We start from the raw sequence: 27,839 nt of genomic DNA on the forward strand, positions 1-27,839 counted from the left end.
AACTGTATTTGAATTTGAAAACCCTTTAAATGCATGTGTTGGCAGACAGTGCGGTCGTCCATGGCTAGTGGGGCAACGCCCCAACGCCCCCAATGGACGAACCGCCACTGCGTGGGGGGCCTGTATAACACTGCAGCAGCTCACGGGGCTTCATCGCACCTCACCCGGTGCCTGCAGACAGCCACCTCTGGAGCACCTGCACCCAGCACCCTCCGTTATAACATACTGTGCCCTGCTAACCTGAGAGTATTTCTTGCCATCGAAACTGCCTCTCTGCCGCTCTGGCCCCTCAGCCATTCTCTGTTTGACTCTGTTGAGCGTTTTTCCTTATCCAAACATATGCATAATCATCTAGGCCTGGGGATTTTGCTTGGTGATACTGTGTATGTTCTCATTGGTGGGAAGTGTGGTGGGCTTTGTTTGCGTGCACGTGGAATTGTTGGTGGTGGCCTGTTTGTTTAGCTGCGCCACGGGTTTTTAGATCCCGACCCGTAGACACACTTAGCTGCTGTTAAAGGCCTGTTGTTTGCTATACAGTACATAGAGCAGGCTTTGAATCGGGCCATTGATGCTGATTGGATGAATTTCCTATTTATTTCAGTCCCCCGATCCCCCAGATGGCTTTCATCCCTATTCTTATTCCCTGCCCAATAGCATCTCAGATTTATATAACTACTGCACTGGTTGACTTCTAGACCTTCCACCCTTGACTAGAAGGGAGGGACTACATTTTCTTTTTAGGTCGAGCCTAAGGCATTGCTTTAGCAATGCTTGTTAGGTCGAGCCTAAGGCATTGCTTTAGCAATGCTTGTTGGCGAGATTATAGTAGGCGACCTAAAAAGTCTAACAAAACTGCGGATCGGACACAGTGCATGTGAGCACAACCACCACTCGCGCGCTGCGCTCCACCTCTGCTGCCACTTCAGCTTACCAGGCTGCACACCCCCAACCCTTCGCTCGCCAATGTCCCTCCCACCCTTCCTTTGATATGATGTGCGTGCACATCGCCATCCAAATCATACACCACCATTTGTCTGGGCCTCGGCATCAGGCTGCCGCTCCCCCGCCCCCTGTGCACAACGCACACCACCATTTCACCATTTGTCTGTGCCTCGGCATCAGACTTCAAATGTTGCCGCTGCCCCGTTCTCTCCCTTGCCCCCCCGCCACAGCAATGGCGTGAGCTTGGATTTTTTTGCATCCATTTCGCGGGGAAGCCTTGTTTTGTTCGGCGTTCTCTGCACCTTTCTCGTTTTTTAGGTCTCGCCTGAGCCAATGCGCTTGCGCATTGCTCCGGCGAGATTATAGTAACCGGAAACGAAAAGCCTGCCAAAACGGCTGCGGATCGCATACAGTTCATGTGATCTATGCGCGTGCACAGAGCCAGCCACATAACACACCACCATTTGTGCCCCCCCGCCTCAGACTTGGAAGGAAGCCGCTCGCACGCCACCATTTGTCTCGCCTCGGCATCAGACTTCAAAGGAAGCCGCTCCCCCCATCAGACTTCAAAGGAATGCGCTCCCGCGCCACTCAATGGCGAGAGCTTTTTTTTTATTTTTAGCTTCAGTCTCTGTGCTGCTGCACCACTCTCCGCCCCAGCCCCCACACCCCACACTTTTTCTCTCCTTTTTCCTGACTAGCATATTACTTTGTTGCATTCCGGACGAAGGTTTCTGATTTTCAAACATGCCAACACCACAGTAATCTTGGGTGCGGGCACAATATCCTTACATCGCTTTCCGTGGCGTTCTTTCGTGTACATTGCTTTATCTATTATTCTCTTTTTCATGCCCTGTACTTTGCCTGGGAGCCATGCCGACTGCGGAAGCTTCGCTGCATCAGGCTGTTTCCTACATTCCTGATGTTCCATCACACGCAGGATAACTAGCTGATAGCGATACCTTCAGAGGGATGAACCCCCCCTTGAGTCTCTCTTCCCACGTTCTGTTTGGTGCGCGCTCTTCAATTTTTTAAGCTTTTCGTCATCACTCGTGTTGTTTACTCATGAATGTGCACTTTGCTCAGGCAAACATCATGCTTGTATCGTGTTTGGGTGCGGTCCTCCCTGTTTTGTGACATTTCACGCTGGACTAGTTGCTTCCACAGTTGCCTTGACAATTGCACACCTGTTGTTGCCCGTATGCATTTAGCTTGTGGTACATACATAGCCGCCTGACTAGAATACGCGTAACCTGGCGCACTGCACATCACTCAGGAACACCACCACATCACTCAGGAACACCACCACATCACTCAGGAACACCACCACATCACTCAGGGACACCACCATATCACTCAGGGGCACCTCTCAGAGGCACCGCACCACCACATCACTCCGGGACGCCACCACATCATTCAGGGACACCACCACATCACTCAGGGACACCACCACATCACTCAGGGACACTGCCAAATCACTCAGGGACACTGCCAAATCACTCAGGGACACCGCCACATCACATGGGGACACCACCACATCACTCAGGGACACTGCCACATCACTCAGGGACACTGCCACATCACTCAGGGACACTGCCACATCACTCAGGGACACCGCCACATCACTCGGGGACACAGCCACATAACATGGGGACACCGCCACATCACATGGGGACACCGCCACATCACATGGGGACACCACCACATCACTCGGGGACACCACCACATCACTCGGGGACACCACCACATCACTCTGGGACACCACCACATCACTCTGGGACACCACCACATCACTCGGGGACACCACCACATCACTCTGGGACACCACCACTTCACTCTGGAACACCACCACTTCACTCTGGAACACCGCCACATCACTCGTGGACACCACCACATCACTCGTGGACACCACCACATCACTCGTGGACACCACCACATCACTCGTGGACACCACCACATCACTCGTGGACACCACCACATCACTCGTGGACACCACCACATCACTCGTGGACACCACCACATCACTCGTGGACACCACCACATCACTCGTGGACACCACCACATCACTCGGGGACACCACCACATCACTCGGGGACACCACCACATCACTCGGGGACACCACCACATCACTCAGGGGCACCACTAAGGGGCACCACCACATCACTCAGGGACACATCACTCAGGGACACCACCACATCACTCAGGGACACCACCACATCACTCAGGAACACCACCACATCACTCAGGAACACCACCACATCACTCAGGAACGCAACCACATCACTCAGGGGCACTACTCAGGGACACCACCACATTACTCAAGAACACCACCACATCACTCAGGGACACCACCACATCATTCGGGGACACCACCACACCACATCACTCGGGGACACCACCACTTCACTGAGGGGCACCACCACTTCACTCAGGGGCTTTCACCACACCTCCTTCTCTAACTCCCTGTTCTCTTCTACTGTGGTAATATGTTGTTCTCTTCCGCCCGCTTCCTTACTTAACTCCCTGTTCTCTTCTCCTGTGCTGATCTGCTGCTCTCTTCCACCCCACCTCCTTCTTTAAATCCATGTTCTCTTCACATGTGCTGATCTGCTGCTCTCTTCCACCCGCTCCTTCTTTAACTCTGTTTTTTTCTCCTGTGCTGATCTGCTGTTCCCTTCCACCACATCCTTCTCTAACTCCCTGTTCTCTTCTCCCATGCTGATCTGCTGTTCTCTTTCTCCCGCCTCCTTCTCTAACTCCCTGTTCTCTTCTCCTGTGCTGATCTGCTGTTCTCTTTCACCCCACCTCCTTCTCTAACTCCCGGTTCTCTTCTCCTGTGCTAATATGCTGTTCTCTTCCACCCGCTTCCTTCCTTAACTCCCTGTTCTCTTCTCCTGCTGCTCTCTTCCACCCCGCCTCCTTCTTTAACTCTGTTCTTTTCTCCTGTGCTGATCTGCTGTTCTCTTCCACACGCCTCCTTCTTTACCTCCCTGTTCTCTTCTTCTGTGCTGATCTGCTCTTCTCTTCCACCCGCCTCATTCTCTAACTGCTTGTTGCCTTCTCCTGTGAGGATCTTTTTGCTCTCTACCATCCGCCTCCTTCTCGAACTCCCTGTTCTCTTCTCCTGTACTGATCTGCTGTTCTTTCCACCGCCTCCTTCTGTAACTCCCGGTTCTCTTCTCCTGTGCCGATCTGCTGTTCTCTTCCACCCGCCTCCTTCTTTAACTCCCTGTTCTCTTCTGCTGTGCTAATCTGCTGCTCTCTTTCACCTCACCTCCTTCTCTAACTCTCTGTTCTCTTCTCTTCTCCTGTACTGATCTGCTGTTCTTTCCACCGCCTCCTTCTGTAACTCCCGGTTCTCTTCTCCTGTGCCGATCTGCTGTTCTCTTCCACCCGCCTCCTTCTTTAACTCCCCGCTCTCTTCTCCTGTGCTGATCTGCTGCTCTCATCCACCCCACTCCTTCTTTAACTCCCTGTTCTCTTCTGCTGTGCTAATCTGCTGCTCTCTTTCACCTCACCTCCTTCTCTAACTCTCTGTTCTCTTCTCTTCTCCTGTGCTGATCTGTTGCTCTCTTCCACCCACCTCCTTCTCTAACTCCCTGTTCTCTTCTCCTGTGCTGACCTGCTGCTCTCTTCCACCCGCCTCCTTCTTTAACTCCCTGTTCTCTTTTGCTGTGCTGATAGGCTGCTCTCTTCCACCCACCTCCTTCTCTAATTACCTGTTCTCCTATCTTCCCCCGTACTGATCTGCTGCTCTCTTCCACCGCCTCCTTCTTTAGCTCCCTGTTCTCTTCTCTTCTCCTGTGCCGTTTTGCTGTTCTCTTCCACCGCCTCTTCTTTAACTCCCTGTTCTCTTCTCCTCTGCTGATCTGCTGCTCTTTTCCACCCCATCTCCTTCTTTAACTCCCTGTTCTCTTCTCCTGTGCTGATCTGCTGCTCTCTTCCTCCGCATCCTTCTTTAACTCCCTGTTCTCTTCTCCTGTGCTGATCTGCTGTTCTCTTCCACCCGCCTCTTTCTCTAACTCCCCGTTTTCTTCTCCTGTGACGATCTGCTGTTCTCTTCCACAAGCCTCCTTCTTTAACTCCCTGTTCTCTTCTCCTGTGCTGATCTGCTTCTCTCTTCCACCCTGCCTCCTTCTTTAACTCCCTGTTCTTTTCTCCCGTGCTGATCTGCTGTTCTCTTCCACCCGCTTCCTTCTTTAACTCCCTGTTCTCTTCTCCTGTGCTGATCTGCTGCTCTCTTCCACCCCAACTCCCTCCTTCTTTAACTCCCTGTTCTCTTCTCTTCTCCTGTGCTGATCTGCTGCTCTCTTCCACCCCAACTCCCTCCTTCTTTAAGTCCCTGTTCTCTTCTCTTCTCCTGTGCTGATCTGCTGCTCTCTTCCATCTCCCTCCTTCTTTAACTCCCTATTCTGTTCTCCCATGCTGATCTGCTGCTCTCTTTCACCCCACCTCCTTCTCTAACTCCCGGTTCTCTTCTCCTGTGCTAATATGCTGTTGTCTTCCACCCACTTCCTTCCTTAACTCCCTGTTCTCTTCTCCTGCTGCTCTCTTCCACCCGCCTCCTTCTTTAACTCTGTTCTTTTCTCCTGTGCTGATCTGCTGTTCTCTTCCACACGCCTCCTTCTTTACCTCCCTGTTCTGTTCTCCTATGCTGATCTGCTGCTCTCTTACACCCGCCCCCTTCTCTACCTCCCTGTTCTCTTCTCATGTGCTGATCTGCTCTTCTCTTCCACCCGCCTCATTCTCTAACTGCTTGTTGCCTTCTCCTGTGATGATCTTTTTGCTCTCTACCATCCGCCTCCTTCTCGAACTCCCTGTTCTCTTCTCCTGTACTGATCTGCTGTTCTTTCCACCGCCTCCTTCTGTAACTCCCGGTTCTCTTCTCCTGTGCCGATCTGCTGTTCTCTTCCACCCGCCTCCTTCTTTAACTCCCTGCTCTCTTCTCCTGTGCTGATCTGCTGCTCTCATCCACCCCACCTCCTTCTTTAACTCCCTGTTCTCTTCTGCTGTGCTAATCTGCTGCTCTCTTTCACCTCACCTCCTTCTCTAACTCTCTGTTCTCTTCTCTTCTCCTGTGCTGATCTGTTGCTCTCTTCCACCCACCTCCTTCTCTAACTCCCTGTTCTCTTCTCCTGTGCTGATCAGCTGCTCTCTTCCACCCCGCCTCCTTCTTTAACTCCCTGTTCTCTTCTCCTGTGCAGATCTGCTGCTCTCTTCCACCCGCCTCCTTCTTTAACTCCCTGTTCTCCTTTGCTGTGCTGATATGCTGCTCTCTTCCACCCACCTCCTTCTCTAATTACCTGTTCTCCTATCTTCCCCCGTACTGATCTGCTGCTCTCTTCCACCGCCTCCTTCTTTAGCTCCCTGTTCTCTTCTCTTCTCCTGTGCCGTTTTGCTGTTCTCTTCCACCGCCTCTTCTTTAACTCCCTGTTCTCTTCTCCTCTGCTGATCTTTTCCACCCCATCTCCTTCTTTAACTCCCTGTTCTCTTCTCCTGTGCTGATCTGCTGCTCTCTTCCTCCGCCTCCTTCTTTAACTCCCTGTTCTCTTCTGTGCTAATCTGCTGTTCTCTTCCACCCGCCTCTTTCTCTAACTCCCTGTTTTCTTCTCCTGTGACGATCTGCTGTTCTCTTCCACGAGCCTCCTTCTTTAACTCCCTGTTCTCTTCTCCTGTGCTGATCTGCTTCTCTCTTCCACCCTGCCTCCTTCTTTAACTCCCTGTTCTTTTCTCCCGTGCTGATCTGCTGTTCTCTTCCACCCGCTTCCTTCTTTAACTCCCTGTTCTCTTCTCCTGTGCTGATCTGCTGCTCTCTTCCACCCCAACTCCCTCCTTCTTTAACTCCCTGTTCTCTTCTCTTCTCCTGTGCTGATCTGCTGCTCTCTTCCATCCGCCTCCTTCTTTAACTCCCTATTCTGTTCTCCCATGCTGATCTGCTGCTCTCTTCCACCCTGCCCCCTTCTCCAACTCCCTGTTCTCTTCTCCCGTGCTGATCTGCTGTTCCCTTTCACCGCCTCCTTCTCTAACTCCCTGTTCTCTTCTGCTGTGCTGATCTGCTGCTCTCTTCCACATACATCCTTCTCTAACCGCACACACACATACACACAACAGACACACAACCACACACACACAACCACACCCACAACCCCACACACAACTCTACACACAAACTCACACATCACCCCACACACAACCACACACACACATCACCCCACACCCAACCACACACCCAACCACACACCCAACCACACACCCAACCACACACAGAACCACACACAGAACCACACACAGAACCACACACACAACCACACACACAACCACACACACAACCACACACACAACCACACACAACCACACACACAATCACACAGCCACATATACAACCACACACAACCATACACACCCAACCACACACAACCACACACACAACCACACCCAACCACACAACCACACACAACCACACACACACAACCACACACATATATCGCCCTCACTCTATCTATCTATAGCCCCCACTCTATCGCCCTCACTCTATCTATCGCCCTCACTCTATCTATCGCCCTCACTCTATCTATCGCCCTCACTCTATCTATCTATTGCCCTCACTCTATCGCCCTCACTCTATCTATCACCCTCACTCTAGCTATCTATCTCCCTCACTCTATCTATCTTTCGCCCTCACTCTATCTATCTTTCGCCCTCCCTCTAGCTATCTATCGTCCTCACTCTATCTATCTATCGCACCACCACAGCATCACTCATGGGCACCACAGCATCACTCAGGGGCACCACAACATCACTATGCGCTACCACAGCATCACTGAACGCCACAGCATCACTCGTCGCCACCACATCACTCAGCGCCACCACAGTATCAATTTGTGCAACCATTCAACAACAACTGGTTCAAATATGTTCTCTCTATGTTTCAAGCTTTATTACAAATGTTACCAAAAGATGTTAATATTTCACTTCTGTTCTTGGATTTTCGTCACAATAAAATACACTGAACATAATCTTCACAAAAGTTATTTACAAAAGTTTAAGCTATTGCCATTATGAATCGCATTAACTTTTATTTAAGTATTAATTATTTAAAAAAATAAAAGCCATTGTTATTTGTAATATCAATACATCTAAGTAACGTAAATACAACACATATTGCAGTACAAATGCTATAGGTGTCACATTTGCGAAAGTTATAACTATTGGCATTGTAAATGACAAAGCTAATAATTTCGCTATTTTCAAAACCAACACATAATTAATACATTTGTCATTTACAATATCAATAGCTCAAACTTTCCTAATGCAAGACCTATTGCATTGCAAATGCTTGTTTAAGATGGCTTTGTAATTCCGTGAGGGTGCATTGCTTTTCTCACTCTCTTACTTGCTTTTCTTTATTGTTTTTTATTATTATCTTTAAAGAAAAAAAATTAGCAAGGGACCAGCAGCTGCACACTACTATAGGGCTGTTCACTTTTGGGCCTGTGCTCTCCCAGCCCCACTTTTCAATTTCTAATATGTGCTTCTTTTTTAAATATATGCTTCTTTTTTAAATATATATATATATATATATATATATATATATATATATATATATATATATATATATATATATATATATATATATATATATATATATATATTATTTACAAAGGCCCTGCAGTTTCGCACTGCTTCAGGGTGCCCTCTTTTGGAACCCCACTCCTAGCAATGTCATCTTCTCGCCTCCGCCACTCCCCTCTTGGACTCATTCATTACTTGTTTTTACTTATTTCTTTTGCACAACTATGGGGCACATGAACGTTCGGTAACAGCGATTTCCATCAAACAATGAGTTTTCACTTGAACAGAAAATTACTCCAAATGTAGTTTATTTCACATCCCGTAGCAAAGGAGCACTGGTAAAGGTCTTAAACTGGGTGCTGTATGCATTATGTATTGTGCTTATGGGTTGTTGCTTACCTGTTTGCAATGGGCACTTTGTATACTTTTGTAATGTATCCGCTTTCCAGAATGGAATCATTACTTGCGTTCCAGTGGGAGGCCGAGTGAGTCAGTTACTGCTGGTGCCTCCGAGGATCTGATGCCTGCTGAGAGTGGGATGATTCCTGATACTCAAAAAAAGCGTCCTTTAACCACAACGCCCAAGAGTGCTGACAGGACTTGCACCTTTAAATAGATTTCCTTAAAACATAAAAAAAATCCATTCACCGTTGAACACCACCGATGTGTATGTATCCTTGGCAGCCATTTTTCAATGGATTTACATATGCTTAAAGAAAATAATTGTTTTCCTTGTTGGCCTACGCACATAGCAGCCATCTCGGGGATGGAAAAACAAGCATGGCAAAACCAGTACATTTCGTAGATGAACTCAATTGGCCGTACCAATGCTTGTTACTGGTTGGATGTGGCTATGAGTGAGAGAAATGATCTAGCTGGTTCTTCGGATAAATATTCGAATTCTCATCTCAAAATGTTGTGTTTTACCTTGTTACAATTTACCGACCACTCAAGTGGGATCCTTTCAGAGGGTTGCCTGTGCTCTGTAGCAATAAAAAAGGCCCTCTCTGATGATCACAACTGTAGTTTCTTTACTTTTCTTGGATCTGAGGCCTGACTGACTCTCACAGAGTAGATTGTGGTGTTTCATATAATCCTGGAACTGTCTGGTCATTTTTCCAAAATATTTTTCTGAGCTTACTTAAGACTGGGAGATAATTACATGCTTCAAGAAGGCTGAAACTCCCCCCTTTAGCATGTGAGCAATCACAATGCCATTGAGGTCATGCTTGGCCAGATTTCTTTGCATGATGCTGAACATGGCTCCACGGGCCATTTTAAGTCTTTCATCCTATTTGCTAGAATTATTATCTTTGCTATTCAGAGGATTTAAAAGTCGGTAAAATTGGGTTTGATTCTGGTAGGTAAATGAGGAGAGTGAGGGGATGGTTTGCAGCTGTACTTTGCTATTTGACACTGACACTATTTTACGGAGTTTTGCACTCTTACGTTTTTTTGTGCTTTTGGATCCCTCCCTTCCATAAGATACCCAATATTTCCTTCAGCTGTTTAGGAGCCTTTAAGCAATTGCAATAGAAAGCTGTGTTGGGGTTTGGTGTGCTTTATAATATCCCATTCAGTGGATTTAACACAGAGTCTTTTCACTGTTGTCGTGATGTCTGTATTATTGATAACAATGCCTGGATTGGCAGACATAAGTTTTACTCTACTACAGACTCCGATATGGAAGACTGAAATAACCAGTGCTTTAAATGGGAAAAAATAAGTGCAGGTACTCATTAAAATTAGCTAGAGGTGTGGCAAGTGGGCGGGGCTGGGGGCGGGGCTAATGGCAAGACATGATGTACATAATGACTTCTATACCAGTTGCAGCGCATATTAAAACACGGAAAATGTGTTTAGGTAAACAAAACAGGTTAACTCATTACACAAAATGAAAGCCAAACAGGATGATATGTTAACATTTCCTTGTATATAAATATATACGTTGACAAGAAATACAGCAGAGTTTCAATTTTACACACATTTGGGTAAAAATGCCATTTCTAAGCCCCGATTTCAGAACTGAACAAATATCTGTTTTTTTTAATCTGAAAAAGTGTCGACCCTAACTTTACCTGTCACCTCACTTTTGTGCATCCCCTTCGCTTCTATGCTCACCTCGTTTTTCCCCAAACCTGACCCACTGCTCATCTCGTTTTCCCCCCAACCAGACCCCCTGCCAGTTGTCACAGGAGCTTGTTCCTGGGGTGCTGCAGCGTTCCCTCCCATTCATTGCTCCTTGGGCAGGGCTACCTTCACACCCATGGATCCCTCCCTGTGATGTAAATGCAGCCATTAGTGCGGGAGGGGCACACAAAGGGAAGCAGCTCCTGTGTTGAAGAAAACAAAAATGAAAAGAAAACCGGCTTTGGGGAAGGTGTAGGATTGTGCTGCACTGCCGCTCCCTTTAGTAAAATATTGATAGGGGGGTTTTACCCAGTTAAAGTTACGGGGACCTGGGTTGACAAATTAGTGATAGGAAGGGGTCCCAGTAGCATAGGAACAATAACCACAAAAATAAAGTTGAATCAATGAAACTGAAATTTAGTCCACATTGTTTTATTCACAATGGGAGAGCATATTGAATATACAGTATTTCAGAGCAATGAATTAGTGGTTTTCACAGTGCCCCAAAGCAATGGAGAAGGGGAGGGTGGTGTGTGATAGCGTGAGGAAGTAGTGAAAGAAGGAAGGAAGATTATTAGGTGATGGTGTAATCAACAAATATAACTCATTTGTCTATGTTACAAATCATGTACAAAGAACAGGACCGTCAGGTTCATACAAATGTTTCAAACAAAAAACATCCTCCACAAGGTTCAATAAATGAAAACAATGGGGCGTGGAGTTGATATTCAAGGGCAGATGGTTGTCGACGTTTCGACCCTCATATGTGCAGATAGTAGTAATCTTGCTGCGGGGTCTTCATCAGGACTGGAAGGTTGGGACACATAAACTATTCAATATAGAAATATATATTTTAGAGACGGGAAGAGGCATCCCTAGAACTATCAAGGACATGAAAGCACATCAGCCTATAGTGGGATCAGTTGGGGTTATTAATTAACAGAGTCCAGCCCAAATTACTGGGATATTTGATGGGATAGCTTGCGTTGCGCTGAGAAGTCACAACTATTAAATACATATTCAAGACCATGAGGTCACGAGCAGTTGAGGATAAGCCAGCCGACATGGGTGGACAGGGTCAGAGAATTCTGATTTGAACAAGGAATTACATATTAAATCCGTAGGGTAAGGACCAAAGTACCATTTTGAAATCACATGTTGAGCGCGTCAAGGCTTGTTAATGCTAGTCATAAAATCTTAGACTGTTAAACTTACCACATATGTGGTATAGACAGGACCCGATGTTGTGTGTTTTAAAGGTCGATATTGAGGATCTAAGGGGTTAAAATGTACAATTAGACAGTACAATATTCAGTTGAAAAGGAGGGTGGAAGGGTCGCGGGTCTTGGCGGCAAGTGGTGGAGGACTCACCGTGATGTCAAACATACGTTGAGTGTAGTTGCTCAAGAGCCGGTCGTGGTCCTAGATACCAACGATAATATGAAGTCTGTCAAATATAATGAGAGTTGACATTTAGGGAATCTTAAAAAACCTCAAGGCATCGGATTTATTGATTTTTTGCTCCAGATGTAGCCATCCTATATATGGCAGCCTTTGAGCAAGACACTGTGCTTAACCAGGTCAATCCATTCAGAGACCACCTGGGTCTCTGGATGAGATATATAGACGATATTTTACTGATTTGGAACGGCAGTCTTGAAGAACTAACCTTGTTTTTTAATTGGTTGAATAATCAGTCTCAATTTTTAAAGTTTACCATCCAATCTGACAACCACCAAATAAACTTTTTGGACCTCACCATTTATGAGAACTCAGGACACCTACTAACCACGCTGTACCGCAAACCCGCTGAAAGGAATTTGCTGCTACATTACGACAGCCACCATCCGAGAGCCCTACGAGACAATTTGCCCTTCGGGCAATTCCTACGCATTCGTCGGAATTGCTCGAACAAAGATCACTATTTCACAGAATCAGAAGAACTGAAACAGAGACTTTTAAGCAGAGGCTATCCAAAACAATTGATCAAGCGAGCCCGGAAGAGGGCTTGGTTCTACCCTCGAGAAGAGTTATTGACCCCAAAGACTGACAAAGACCAACCAGAACAAAGAATTGTATGTGTCACTACTTTTAACACTAAAAGTAACAAAATAAAACGTATAATCAACCACCACTGGGAACTTATATCAGATGACATCAAGCAAACTGAACCGCCTCTACATGCTTTCAAAAAAGCAAGAAGTGTTAAAGACCATGTGGTCCGCTCCTTCCTCAAGACACCAATGGACCCTACCGTCACCACTCTGTGGAATCTACCTCCGGTAGTTGGACATTTCAGATGTGGCAGCTGCAAAGCATGTGACAGCACAATTCAGACTAAAGAATTTACATATCGTCATCATAAAATTCCCATCAAGACACACACCAATTGCAATTCCGCAAACATCATATATGCCATCCTATGTCCGTGTCTACTAATATATATTGGCCAGACACACCAAAAAGCCAAAGTGAGGATACTCCAACACATGAGCAGAATCCGATGTCAAGTGCAGGGCGCACCAATGGTTGATCATTTCTCTACAGCTGGGCACTCACCAGAAAGTCTTAAGTGGGTAATCATTGAAAAAGCCACACTGGGATCCCGGGGTGGTAACATCGCCAACATCCTTAATACCCGTGAGCTAAAATGGATGTACACTTTTGATTCGATAGAGTCCGGGCTTACTGAACAAGACAGCTCTTTCTCTCAATTAGCCACTCTGTCCTGAATACTGTCTCATTTACAATCTATGTGGCCTTTACCCTCATGTGAGTGGTACACCATAATTCTTATGATGTGATACTATAAAAATGTATAGCAATTTCAGCAATCTCCCAATGTATGACCCTTTTTGTTAACTATAGGCTCAGTACAATAATGATCTGTTGGCCTTGTGATGTGGTCTTTACCCTCTTGTGAGAGGTACGCCACTCCCGGTTCTTAATATAGTATCCAAGGGTAAGCCCGCGTTTTTGAATGTTTTTACTCACCTATCCACGTGATGATTGCTCAATTACTATTGTTAATGTGTTACGCGCTCTTCGCTACCTGAACTTTATTAACTACTCACAACAATGCTTATCCTTGAAACGCTTTTTACGCTGTACTTAGGATTAGATCATGCATTCAATACACATGCTGTCCATTGAAGGATGCGGCTTGTCCTAGTTGAATTACTGAGTCCAGCGTTACCTGGTAACGCAAATAGTCTTTCCACTATGCTCATTGTCCATACGCTGCAACCTAGCAACGCAATTAGTCCTTCTACTATGCTGACACGGGTAGTCTATACCACGTGACCGTGTTCCCATGGTGATATCACCAAACCCGGAACCCAACATCGCCATTGCGATTTGGAGCAGCGATCAGGACGTGATTCATTCCGTGCTTGGTAAGCATTAGCCCAACTCCCTAGACGCTGATCTACTAGCCTTAGCCGATTTAATCCTCGTGCTGGCTCTGTCCCACCCTCCTTTTCAACGGAATATTGTACTGTCTAATTGTACATTTTAACCCCTTAGGTCCTCAATATCGACCTTTAAAACACACAACATCGGGTCCTGTCTATACCACATATGTGGTAAGTTTAACAGTCTAAGATTTTATGACTAGCATTAACAAGCCTTGACGCGCTCAACATGTGATTTCAAAATGGTACTTTGGTCCTTACCCTACGGATTTAATATGTAATTCCTTGTTCAAATCAGAATTCTCTGACCCTGTCCACCCATGTCGGCTGGCTTATCCTCAACTGCTCGTGACCTCATGGTCTTGAATATGTATTTAATAGTTGTGACTTCTCAGCGCAACGCAAGCTATCCCATCAAATATCCCAGTAATTTGGGCGGGACTCTGTTAATTAATAACCCCAACTGATCCCACTATAGGCTGATGTGCTTTCATGTCCTTGATAGTTCTAGGGATGCCCCTTCCCGTCTCTAAAATATATATTTCTATATTGAATAGGTTATGTGTCCCAACCTTCCAGTCCTGATGAAGACCCCGCAGCAAGATTACTACTATCTGCACATATGAGGGTCGAAACGTCGACAACCATCTGCCCTTGAATATCAACTCCACGCCCCATTGTTTTCATTTATTGAACCTTGTGGAGGATGTTTTTTGTTTGAAACATTTGTATGAACCTAACGGTCCTGTTCTTTGTACATGATTTGTAACATAGACAAATGAGTTATATTTGTTGATTACACCATCACCTAATAATCTTCCTTCCTTCATTCACTACTTCCTCACGCTATCACACACCACCCTCCCCTTCTCCATTGCTTTGGGGCACTGTGAAAACCACTAATTCATTGCTCTGAAATACTGTATATTCAATATGCTCTCCCATTGTGAATAAAACAATGTGGACTAAATTTCTGTTTCATTGATTCAACTTTATTTTTGTGGTTATTGTTCCTATGCTACTGGGACCGCTCCCTTTAGTAAGGCCAGTGCAATACCCTAAATAGGACTGGATTACTGACCACAGCCCTAGCCCAGGCCATTTCATGCAGGAGTGGGCTGGGGGCGGGTGGAGGAGGGGAAGGGGTTAAAGCACTGGCACCTGAATGGTCGTTGAACGCCTAATTAACAGTGCAGGGTCTGCCTAGGCCCTGCACTGTTAATCACAGTGTGATCCAAGCACGCTCAAACCCCTGCAGCGTGGGGAAATTCAAAGGGGCGCCTCTGGACTTTAGTAGCGTCCCTTCAAAAGTCTACTTCAGAGGATGCTCAGTGCATTGTAAGATCCCGGAAGCAGAGCGGCATTTGTCCTGCATTGGAGGAGATACCGAATTCGAGCGTGCCGTGCCATCAATCAGGGTACCGGTACTCTTCCCTGACTACAGAAAAGTGCCGGTACTGACGGGTAGAAAATTTAGAAGAGCCGGTACTCAGGACCGGTGAGTACCGGCCCATTTAAAGCACTGGAAATAACTGATTTCAGTTCAGTTCAGAAAACTTCAGTTCGGCCAATGTGACCATAAAAGTATATATATTGTACAATACATTACATTTGATTCAAGAATAAAACAATAAAAAGAAAATCATTCTTCTTGTGACAATGCATGTGCGACACGTAGGTATAACATAAGGGCAATCTATGGTTCGATCAGCCCAAATCCAGTAGCTTCATTAAAGTGCATATGCAATATAGGTGCTATATGTAAAATCGGGAAAAGTAAGCACGAACTCAAACCCACTAGCCATCTATTACAATAGCTTTTTATAAAGTGCTAGTGCCTATCAGCTAAAAACTATAGACATAAGCATACGCCCAAACCCAAAGACCACCCTTCAACTTGTTGGTGTTCTTGCGCACATGTACAATATTCATAAAATCAAATTTACATCAGTAATATAATAAAAAGAGCTCATAAAAAAGGTCATAAATATTACATACAGGTAAAAAGACATCCAAAGTCTGATAAAAATGTTATAAAATAATCAGCCAAAGTCTATGGGGGGTCAACTTCAAGAGAGCTCTGCGTGTAGACCACATAGAGAATAAAAAGCCTGCTGATTTAGTTTCGATCATTGGAATATCAACAGACCGCTGTTATCCCGTTCGCTGCTTGTGTCGGCCAACGGCCGTCGCGAGCACTACCTAGGTAGTGCTGCGCATGTGCGTTGACCGACACGGCCCGCCCACTCTTTCAAACTGCCACACCGCCGCGGTTAAGCGGTTATGGGACTGACTGCAGATGAAACTATTGAGTTCAACCAGAAGATCCAACTGTATTGAGGTATGTTTGTGAGTAAGGTCTTAGGGTTCTTTTGGCAGACACAAATGACAACACTCTGATGTTATTTTGTACTTCACATATATTCTCTCTTGATTGAGGAGCTCTAGTGTAGGGTTGCTGCATGTGTTTAAGATTCCTCTTTGTCGTAAGACTTTGATTTTTAAGTAGCTTTAGTGAGTGTGTTGGTTATGGGGCGGCGGAGTGCTTTTGCTCTAGATGCATCTCGTGACTCTATTCACACTGTCTTTCTGGACCTTTATTCACTTTATTGATCTGTTTGGTTGGAATTGGAGCGTCCCAGAGTTTGTTGCAATGCCCTGGGGCCGTGGTTAATGTTGGGAAGATAAATCGGGCCATAACTGGTCTGGTACTTAGGTTTGATTCCTTGATGTTGAGTGTAATCACTAAATACAGCCCTTGGCTGGTTTTATGTGTGGGTCTGAAGCTCAAGGCTTCCCCGTCCTTCACTGGCTCTGCTGTTGGACTATTGTCACATCTGACTACCCCCAGGGTAAAGTCTGCTACTAGTAACATTCTCAGCAATGCAGCTTGTTGTCATCAAAGCCAGATTGGGGACTTGAGTTGAAAAGAATAGATTGTGCCCAGGGTGGGGTAACAGGAGGGCACTGCAGCTGCGAAGCTTGTTTGTGCCAATCGTGAACCGGTTTGCAAATCATTTGAAAGAGGAATGCGTTGTGCATCACGTAATCACGTATCTCTGTGGTCATAGCCTTTGGATGCATTGAAGTTATGATGCAGGCTCACCTTACTTCAGTGTTATGTATGGGCCTACATACAACCCACTGAAGTACCAGACACCACATGCATCCCACAATTAAGTGCGCCCATCAACCACAGCTCTGGTTCATTAAACCGGTGCACCATTACACACTTCACAAGCACCACCACACACAGGCTCATATTGTTATCAACACGCACTTGTACGTTTGTAGTTTAAGGTGGAAAGGCGCTGGCCGAGGGCCCACCCTACTGTACCGTGTTTGATAATCATGTGCTTGGCTTAACTTGAAAATACTTGAAATTATACATATTTTTTTCAATTGAGTATTTTCCCTCCTGATACTTTAAAGGGACATTTCCCCATTTGAGACCGTTTACATTCTCAGTCTGAGGCCAGGTGTAATTAATGTACGAGAGATGACCAAGAACGCCACGCTCCTCGTTGTTATGTTTTTTTTGTGTTGCATCTTTTACTGATTTCTGCTGAAGTGGGTCTCAGATTTTCCGTGGAGGTTGGGAGGCGGCGTCAGGACTCGCCCGTCCCCAGGGTCCTTCCTCAATCATTCGTCGCTGCTAATTTCGGTGTCGCCCTCATTTCTTTTTAAACGATTGCTTTTGAGCGCGTTTGTGAATGGCTCTGATGTATGCTTCAATTTAGTCAATTACTGTTTCAGCCTGCAAGCCTCCGGGGAAGCGCAACATCCACGGGCTCAAGGTAGGCAGCGCCGCCGCCGCCAGCGCGCACCTTTGTAATGTCGTGTTCTATTTATTGAAATGTCACCCAGAATTTCCTCTTCTCTGCCACTGAGTGGTGGAGGGGCAGAAAGCATTCGCGGCTCTTTGGGGGAGGTGGGTGCAAGTGACGTGACTGTTCTTTGCGGGTTCTCACTTGGGCTTCATGATTCAGAATAATTGAGGGCAGCCCTTTTTGGAGCATTTCTCCACTCTAGGAGGGTTGGTTCCATGCAAGGGTTTCAGCATTAACACTGATTCTTTTAAATGGGTTCAATTTTGATTAATTTGATTTGGCCATTCTGAAAGCCTGACCTGGACCTTGCCCTCCTGGACTTGTTGGACACCCCTCCCCAGTCAATAGGAAGATTCCGTGCACAATCCGCTATCCTTAGTTAAGTGGAACTCCTGTCAGATGCAAACTTCCCTGAAAGAATTCATGCCCTATGAAAAGACCACTGACAAGATGTCCCGTTATAGGCACATTTCACTGCTAGACCCCCACAGGGGTGTTTCATTGCTAGCACACGTTTCTCTTTGCTTTACACTGATGAAACTCCCCTGATGGGACGTGTACTGATGGAAATCCGATTAATTTGTATAAAAAAATGCCAGGCCCTCATCAGGAGGTACCACAGCTTGCACCACCCATTGCAACTGTCAGCGCTGTCAATGACTGTACCTACACACCTACTAACCATCAGATTTCTACAAGTGTGACAATACCGACTGTTCAAATCCCCCAAAGCAATAGGAATGACTTAGCAGCATGTATTAGTTGTTTTAAATGCAGATTGAAATAATAATCAACTGTTCTGCTCTTCTTTAAATTACACAAACAGCGCCACCATGTGGCAGCTGTCATAAGTGTCGGTGTTGACAATTATGTGCCAGTGCAGAGCACTGGAAACCACCAGGTCAAATTAACCACTGGAACTCCCCTGATGAGACTTACACTGATGGAACTTCCCTGACGGGACTTACACTTATATAACTTCCCTGATGGGACATACACTGATTGAACTCTCCTAAGGTGTTGTGTGCTGATGGAACTCCCCTGATAGGACCTATACTGATGGAGCGCTCCTGATGGGGCATACACTGATGGAACTTTCATCATAGGAGCGTTCTATTGAGAGAAGTGTAGCCCCATGCAATGACCTGCTCAAAATAACTGCAAACCGAACCAAGGGTATTCATTCACTAGAAATAAACAAAATATTCAGGGTATCTCCCTGTACTGCATTATAAGAGACCATGAGTGACCAGTATATTTATGGGATAAAAAAGCCATACAGGCTGAAACTCACATTTTAGGACCGTGAGACGGAATAGAAGACTCTGTTTAAGGGGATGTTGGATTTGCCACATTACCAGTAAGATAAAACATACATGTCATCAAGCAAAATCTTAAAATACAAAATGTAAGCAATGCAGGCGAGAGTTATTATTAAACATTTGAAATTTTAAAGCACATATTCCATATTCATACTTGGTTACATAGAAGTCTGTTTGTAGAAACACGGGCTCAGCCAACATGTTTTGCCCTATGATGGGGCAAGTAGGGCACTTTCAAGGCAATGAAGTAATACAGAAGGGTTCCAGGCCATCTCATCTGAGGACAGGGTGGGAATCAAAGAGTTAAATTGTGCCCTGATGGGCAGGAACTGGTGCAGGGAATTTGATGTTTTCACACTAGTCACAAGAAGAAGAAAACCAAGCATTGGCAAAGCCAATAGGTCTCGCCTACGAGAGATATTGACTTTCGCATTGTTTACTAGATATGCTTTCCAGCAGTGCAGATGCTTTGTAGTGTGGCTAAAACTAATTTTAAAAAGTGCTTTGACGGAGCTAGGACCAATGCACAATTTTGAAAGTGCATTAGCGCTGGATGCACCATATTCCCTATTTATTACAATTTTTAGCTATGTTACTATACAACCTGGCTACAAATCCTTCCCAAAGTAGGCAATGTCCATGCTATACAGCATGAACAAAAGGCAATGCCAGAGCTAATAGTCTCAAAGGTGAGATCTGTTGGCTTTACCAATGCTTGTTAGGTATCAGCACACCACCCGTTTGATTCTGACAACTCAAGTAATCTCCTAGTACGTGGGAAAGAAAATAATATGATATTCAGCAATACATCTTATTGCATAAAGAAAGTAATTGCATCCATGCCCTTGTCTAGGTGAAAATACATTTGTAAGCAGATTACATCTGTTCTCACAATAAAAGCAGATAACATCTGCTGTCACAGTAAGCATCCATTTCAAAGGAGATAAGCATTGGCGATGCCAACAGGTCTGGCTTTAAAGGAATATTTTATGGTAATGTGAGGAACTACAAGTAGATAGCATGGGAATGGATGTGTATGTGTGCGGAAGCAAAGAATTGTAGAATAATATTGTGTAGGGTATAAGGTCAAGGCACACTAGCATTGTCAAGCCAGACATAAAAATTCAGTGCAGGTTAATGACTGCTCTCTTCCCATTTGTGCTGCTGCCAGAGAAAAACACAATAAATGATCTAGTTACCTAAGAATAGTATTACAATGTAATTTGTCTTCCCCTGAAAATTCAAGCTCAGGCAACAAGGTAAATAAAATAAAAAAGATCACAGCTGTGACGAGGGCAAGCGCTTTTTTTGTGAAAGCACACACTTACTACACAATCAAAACATCCCAGCATTTGGGCGGAGCCAAGTTACCTCTCTTGGAGATTCCCCCAGAATTGTCCTGTGACAGCTACGCTATCAATCCAGACCATAAAAGGCCTTCTTTGATGTGTGTTTGGCATAGTAACACATTGCTCCAAATCACAAGATGTTCAACAAGGTCGACAGAGAAGACAAATATAATAAAAGCAGTACCTTAATCACAAAGCGATCAGTAGAAGGACATCAATGACGCTGAAGCAATCAGTATTTGGTCTATGCTCCAACCAAAAGAAGAGGAAGTGAAGCCAGCACGCCCTGGGCAATTAGAATGCAGCAAAAGTGTGGCAGTGAATCCAACAAATGTTAAGCAGTGGACAGGCTGTGAGCCCCTTGTTGAATACAAAATCTCTCATGAGTGAGTGTGCAATGAGCGAGACCCAATGAACATGTCTGTGTTCAGAAGGACAATGAGGATGGTGGAGTCTTTTTTCTGCTACACCGACTTCATGAGATTTCAGGGTTGATTATTCCTGTTGTTGGGCACAGCTTACAAATTAATGAGTGCAATGGACTTGGTATTAAGCTTCTTTATTGTCCTTCCGAACATGAATTACTTAATTGCCTTAGAAAAGCCCTAGGTCTGTCCGCCATCATAGGGCGAAACACATGTTGGCTGAGTCCTTCTTTGTACACATAAGCATAACTTTTATGTGTCATCAGGTATTAATACGGAATATGTTCTATAAAACTTCTTTGTTTAATAACTGACTCTTACCTACATTGTTTATATTTTATATTTCAAGATTTTGCTTGATGACATGTACATTTGATCTTCTTGTTGATGATTCAAATGTACCAACCCATTATACAATCTACTTGTGTCTAGGTGTAAGTACTGTAATCTAGTTGAGCGTATCTTTGAGCCACCGAAAGAACTCTCTATAGAAGATTGTGTTTTTTAGAACATAGAGATATAGCCAATAACCCTTCCTCTTTTTGAAAATAAGACAGAGTAGGTACAACGGGACAAGATTAACCAAGGGTAACGTGGGGAGTAGGTATGGTGCAGGTTTCTGGGTGAGGGATTAAATAAAACCTTGCAGCATGTAACACTAGATTATTCTAGTGTATACATTGGGTGGCACCCACAAGTAGTATGAATCACTTTGATATCTAAAGTGCTGGTGAATGATATTACAGATAATCAGATTGTTCAGAGAAGAGTACGGCTCATACTTCTTCTCTGTTGTTCTTTCGGTGATACTGTACACATAAACAAAACTTGGTCCTAGTGTGACACAAGAAGAAAAAACGTACTGCAAAAAATGGCAGACCCAGATGCCACGCTAGGATGTAAACCTATTCAAATGCTAGATCATAGGATCAAGAACACATTAGACACAAACATTAATAAATGTATTCAAACGAAAGCCACATGGGCAAGAAAAGCTAGCTTAAAATAAGTAAGATAACAAATTGGGATCGGGCTAGAAAGCTCCAGAGAACAGTTCGATGGAAAGCAAGGAGTAAAAGGCTAGTGGGAAGAGAACACCAGAGATACACCTCACAGAGAGAACTCGTGTGCTTGTTTGCTGCCAGTTCGTCACAAACTGAAAGGTAGAAGCAGATGTTCTCCAGCTGGCCAGAAAACAGGCAGAAGAATAGACTGTCAACAAATAAGAAACCGAGGGCAGGGAATACATCAATGATGCTACTGCCTTTAAACACAGTAGACCGAGAGAAACCGGTGGAAATGGTGAGGTACCAGTGGGGCACACCCCCTTAAACATTTCTAATTTGATAGATTAAATTTGACCTCGTCGAATCCATACTCTCCTTTTGGTATAAACTATTAATTCTAAAGCGGTGACTTCATGTTAGCCCTGTGCTCGACCCTTGAGTTTCAAGAAAGGAACCTCTTTAGATTTTGGAGAAACAGGCAACACTTAGCCTAGCGGGCAAATTAATTGCTGTTCTCAGAGGTACCATTGAAAATCTATAGGTTTGTTGGTAATATGGAAGCTCAAGAACAGGGAAACGCTATCTACACAGGACCATAGGTTATGTAACCTCAGAGGCAGCAGCTGAATATGGACGTCCCTGCTATAAACAAAGTGCAGCTCTAATTCTCCTCCATTTTACTGTCTGGTAGTTGAAAGAAACTGTTTGGCGAATGACGCAAATATTTTAGTCATAAAAACATCTGACTGTCAGAAATCCTTCCTTAGGAATGATCCACTGATAGAACGTCGTTCATAGGAAAACTCTCCATGCAGAAATTGCTTATTCTCCAGTGATAGAACTCTAATGGCTAAATATTTTAGTGTCAGCGCTCTCTTTTTCAGAACATTTAAAAAATGGTCTATATTTATAGAAAACGAATTCTCCGAAATTCATGATTTGGTAACACAGCCACAGAACATTTGTTCACTGGGAATTCAGTTTAGAATTAATTTCTAGTAAAATTAAATTCCACGTGTGTGATTGCTGCTATGTTAACAGTGTAGTAACATAAATTGTGTTTCTAAGCACCTTGCATGACATTGTGGCTATCACCTACTGCCCGGCCCTGCACACCAGCATCTTTCCTCTTTACAAATGGTTTCCAATAAGATAACCGCGAATCACAACTGCAGCCTCTCGACTTCTGTGACCTCTAAGGGCTTTTCTCTCTGCCGACAGGTGAACACTCGCTCTGGATCCTCCAATACCAACAGCCCGGCTGTCTCTGAAAGTCTGCCCAGCAACAGGTGAGTCTATGGCTACTTATGGAATCTGGCTGATCAAGAAGGAGGTTTGTAACAATCAGTCCCTCAGTGAGTTGGGTGGGTGTTTAGCTGGGGACATAGCCTGATTTCCCAGAGGGAGGTCCACGTACAGTCTAACCATCAGGAAGTAGGTTGTATGTTCAGTTTCATCCCTCTATCATTGGTGGTGTAGTCTAAACCTTGAGGGTTTTTTTTGGTTACAGGTGGTTGAATTGCCTGGCAGTGTACTATTGCGTAGTCTGATCCCTCAGAAAATGGGCTGTGTCCAGATGTATGTTCGCTCATATGTTTGAATCCTGGCAGGGGGGGGCTGGGGGGTGGGCTTGTCTTTGTCTGGTTAATTTGGGATTGGGTTGTGTGCAGAGGTAAGCTAACCAAGGTCTTTATATTCCCTTACAACCTACTTCACTTGGCAAAACTTGTTTTGCTTTCACTCTTCTGGTACCCGTAGTTTTTTGCTGTGCCCAGGTAGTTGACTTTGCAATGAGTTTTAGGTGTACAGAAGCCATAGTCATTAGGGAGTTTTCGGAGTAGTGTTGAAAGAGGCCTCTGAATGTAGTGGACATTGAGGCCACGGAGTTTGCGTTGAAAGGAGCTTTGCACAGATGTCTGATCTTCAGAGTTTGCTCTACACAAAGTCAGGGTCCCCCAGGGAGTCTGATATGCATGGAAGTTTGAACCCTAAGAGATTCTGCTGTATTCAGAGATTTGAACCCTCAAGAATTGGGAGTATAGAGGGCTAATCCCTCAGTGGATTTGCTTCATGGAGCATTCGATGTATTCATCCAACTTAAAGATGGAGAGCCCGATCCCTCAAGTAGTTTGCAAAACGCAGATGTAAGTGAGCGCTCCCAGTTATTTATCATTCTTTGAGTAAGCATACTTCGAAGGATTATTGTAACCCATCCACACCATACTCCTGGGCAATATTGCTCTTATAAACAACAGAAAAAATACACATAAAATGCTACACCCTGTAATTTAAGGTTCTTTCTTCTCGCCAGTCTACTGGGTCATGAGCTTTATCTACTATCCCCCCCTTCCCATCTGGATTGCGAATTGCTTTCACAAAAGACAAATAGTCTCTTATTTTTAGAGAAGTCTCTCAATTCTTCCACCATACATAGGAAATTGCCCTCAGTTGGTAAGGAAGAAAACACAAATTGGAATCCTATGCAGGTAAACTTTCCGAAGTCAATCACTTCAAAACTATTGACCAGTTTGATACGTTTTTGTTATTTCATACAAAATTCGGACTGGAATGTAAATTTTCCAAATCCTCTTGCACAACTATAGGCTCAGTGCCAACTTACCAGCTAGAGTCAGGATACCCAGTGGACAGTAGCCCACGACCGCCTAAGTATTACATGAGGATCATGTGTTCTATGTAACGATGGTCAGTCCTGTAAAACTTCACAGAATTATTTGTTTTTAGTATGTTCCTAACCCCTTTTCACATGTATAGACACACTCAAGAATGCGCAATAAAAATGTTTTATGAATGTATTATAAAATCAACATCTTACCCTAGTGCATACAAAGTGTATAGTTGTAATGATAAAAATGAACAATACAGTGGCAATGAAAACAATTACTAAACTGTATATGAAAAATAATTTGAACATTGCGGTGATGGCTCAAATTTCAGAATTCCTTCAAAAGACCCTTATTAGTTTCTAAGGTGACCTCTCACCCTCATATCTTAGTTCAACACAGCGTTGTTCTGTGTGAAGAAGGTCATTGTGTATTTTCTGCTTGGCAGTCATGGCATCCCAGCAAGCTGATAAGGCCGGGCTATCTCCGAGATGCCAGCCTATGGCATTCATGAAGGTTCTTTATAGCTTTTACTTCCTCAACCTGGCACCCTAGGAAGTTAAATATTTTGTCTCTGCCTTCTACTTGTCTGTTCCCGGCTTAAATACATGTTTCTAATTAGTTTGAAAAGGGAGGTCCTCACGTCCAGTTATGTCAAATACAAGAATGAACATATTAATCTTGTTGCTCCTTCTCTTAAATCTATAACGTATTATGAGTCAGGTGAATACATATATGAATTATTGCTGAACTATCAAACTATATTAGAGCAAATGTTGTATGGTGCGCATGTACAGACAAGCAAATGCAGCCTTCATGCGCATTTATAAATTAGAAATGTGCTCTCAAATAAAGGAATATATGAAATATAAGACTTGCAGTGAGGGGTACATTAGCAGAAAATATGAACATTATGTTAAGTTTGAGAGTTAATATTTTGATTTATTATTCGAAGTCACACTTGGTTGACTAACCTCTGTGCAGTTGTTGTACAACAAGGTCTTTGGGAAATGTTTAACTCTGCTTTTTATTTCATTTTAATATTCATTGTTTGCATTCCACAGCCTGAAGAAGTCCTCTGCGGAGCTGAAGAAGATTCTAGCAAATGGGCAGGTAAGGGCAGCAAGTGACTGGCATTTGTTTGTCAGGTAGACCCGTGAAGTCAAAGAAGAAACCCCTTTCCTAAAAATCAGCTATTCTACTATGTTTATGTATTTCATGGTTTGAGTTTGCCTGTTATTCCCTATCTCATTTCCCGTGTCACATATTTAGATACGTTTAATGCTTTCCCCAATGTGGTTGCTAATCTCGCAGCAGGTCCTTTATAATCTATGCTAGTCCTACTAGATTTTGTGACCATCCGGGCTGCGCACTGTACTCATGATGTGGTCTAACGAACTGAGGACTGTGCTCCAGATATGGCTCCAAAGCTGAATACATTGAATGAGATGGTGCAACCGGAACTGTGAATAGTGCACCTGGTGTGTTTCATGCACGCGGAGACCCTTTTCCAGATCAAGGTCCTGCACCTGGCACTGTGATTAGTGTGTTTCCTTCATCAACAATGTTTATAGTGGTAACTCGATATCCTGTTTACTGTGTCACGTTTTCTATCCACTTTAAGGTTATGTAGATATATACTCTGTGCATTAAGATATCCCCTTCACATCCTACAAACCTCAGTCATCTGATTTGACTTCATGTTTTTGTATGACGGACCTAAACTATGGCTTCATTTGCAACTTATTAGCTACAAGACGCCCTCGGGCCCGAGTCTGCCCTTTATAAAGCACTTTCACTTCACTTCACTACTAACTATCCTTACCCACTGCAGGCAGCTCTTGTGAGAACTGCTTTCAGCCCCTTTGGACCCATCTGCATGGACACATTCTAAGGAAAATTCTCCTTCATCAGTAATCCGTCTCCCTACTCATCCAATTGCAGCAACAGAGCATTAACAAATTACCACCCCCTAATAAACAAGCTTTGACAAATCCAATGTGTCTCACCAATGGACAAGCTGTTGGCTTTGGTAATCGGGCTGGCATGGTTGAGGGGAGGGCTGGCAGGCGAGGTGTGGGTAACGAGGGGTACGGGTAGGACAGTCCGAGCGTTTTTTAAAATGTTTTTATTTTATTTCTGGAAAGGGGAAAGAAACATGGATTGGGGGGAGGGTGTTGGGGGAGAAAAAGCTGGAATGGAAGGGCGGGCATTTGGGGAGAGAAGAACCAGGATGGGGCTGGGTGGGTGAAGTACAAAAAAAAAAGTCATGGCACGGCCAGCGTTAACCACGTCATAACATTTTACGTGAGCAGCAAATGGCCAGCAGAGGGATACTAATTAAATGTATTTAGTCTGTCATTCATCCATGCATCACCAAAAGAAAAGGAAGTAACACATGGCAAGCACTGCCTGATTTGAAGGCAGCAAAGATAATGCTGCAAACAGATGGTAAGTGATGGACTGGTTCCAAGCCCATTAAAGATAACAAGAGTCTTGCAAGCGAGAACGCATGCTCAAGCACATGAAGACGAGACCTAAACATGGAAATCCAACTTATTAGCATTTGATGATATTTGCATATAGGATTGACTTTGGGAAAACTACAAATCTGATTAATACCATAGGGCAGTAGGAATTTTTATCACTGCAAGTTATCAGTGAAACTCGCGAAATGCTTTTCAATAGTGATGCTCGCCTGCTACCGCTGTTCAACATCTTGTCTTGACTCTGAACAGTTAGGAAGTCTTCATTCCTTGACTCTGATCAGTTAGGAAGTCTTCATTCATATCCTCCTGTCATGAATAAGCTCAGAATGCTATTCCTTCCTGCAGTGTGCTTCCTTGCCTTCTGAAATGAAGCACTGTACCCATTTTAAAGCTGGCATGATGCAATTCTGTGTGCCCTACCTGTATGCATAACCGCCAAAAAAACAGAATGTCTGCTTCTAACTTACTTTACCCCTAAGCTCCCCATTCAATCCTGGCCAGCCAGACTGGCAGTAATGTTGTATAGCATTTTAGGACCCTAGTGTAATTTTCCCGATTCATGCCCTTATATAGGTATAAAGTACCATATCCTTATTTAGGCATAGAAATCATAACCATGTTAAGACATAGCTCATGCAGTCCTAATACAGCATGACTACTTCCACTAGTTCCGAAAATCTACAACAATTTCTTGGAAAAACCCACCTTCAGCAGTCAGGGACTTCCCCCAGCTTGAATA

The 27,839-nt window shown here is 44.4% G+C and overlaps 1 protein-coding gene across 2 annotated transcripts in view; it reads left to right on the forward strand.

Annotated features, from left to right (window-relative positions):
* Nucleotides 1-27,839, forward strand: part of MAP2K5 (mitogen-activated protein kinase kinase 5) — a 1,222,966-nt gene that overhangs the window by 277,879 nt on the left and 917,248 nt on the right. For both annotated transcript variants that reach the window (XM_086958013.1, XM_086958012.1), the window contains exons 5-7: nucleotides 17,814-17,854; nucleotides 23,212-23,279; nucleotides 25,676-25,724. In XM_086958013.1, coding sequence (XP_086814139.1) covers nucleotides 17,814-17,854; nucleotides 23,212-23,279; nucleotides 25,676-25,724 — 158 coding nt within the window. The remainder of the gene's footprint in view (nucleotides 1-17,813; nucleotides 17,855-23,211; nucleotides 23,280-25,675; nucleotides 25,725-27,839) is intronic.

The sequence above is a fragment of the Lissotriton vulgaris genome, chromosome 2_1, assembly GCF_964263255.1.
Source record: "Lissotriton vulgaris chromosome 2_1, aLisVul1.2, whole genome shotgun sequence".
Classification (NCBI taxonomy): Eukaryota; Metazoa; Chordata; class Amphibia; order Caudata; family Salamandridae; genus Lissotriton; species Lissotriton vulgaris.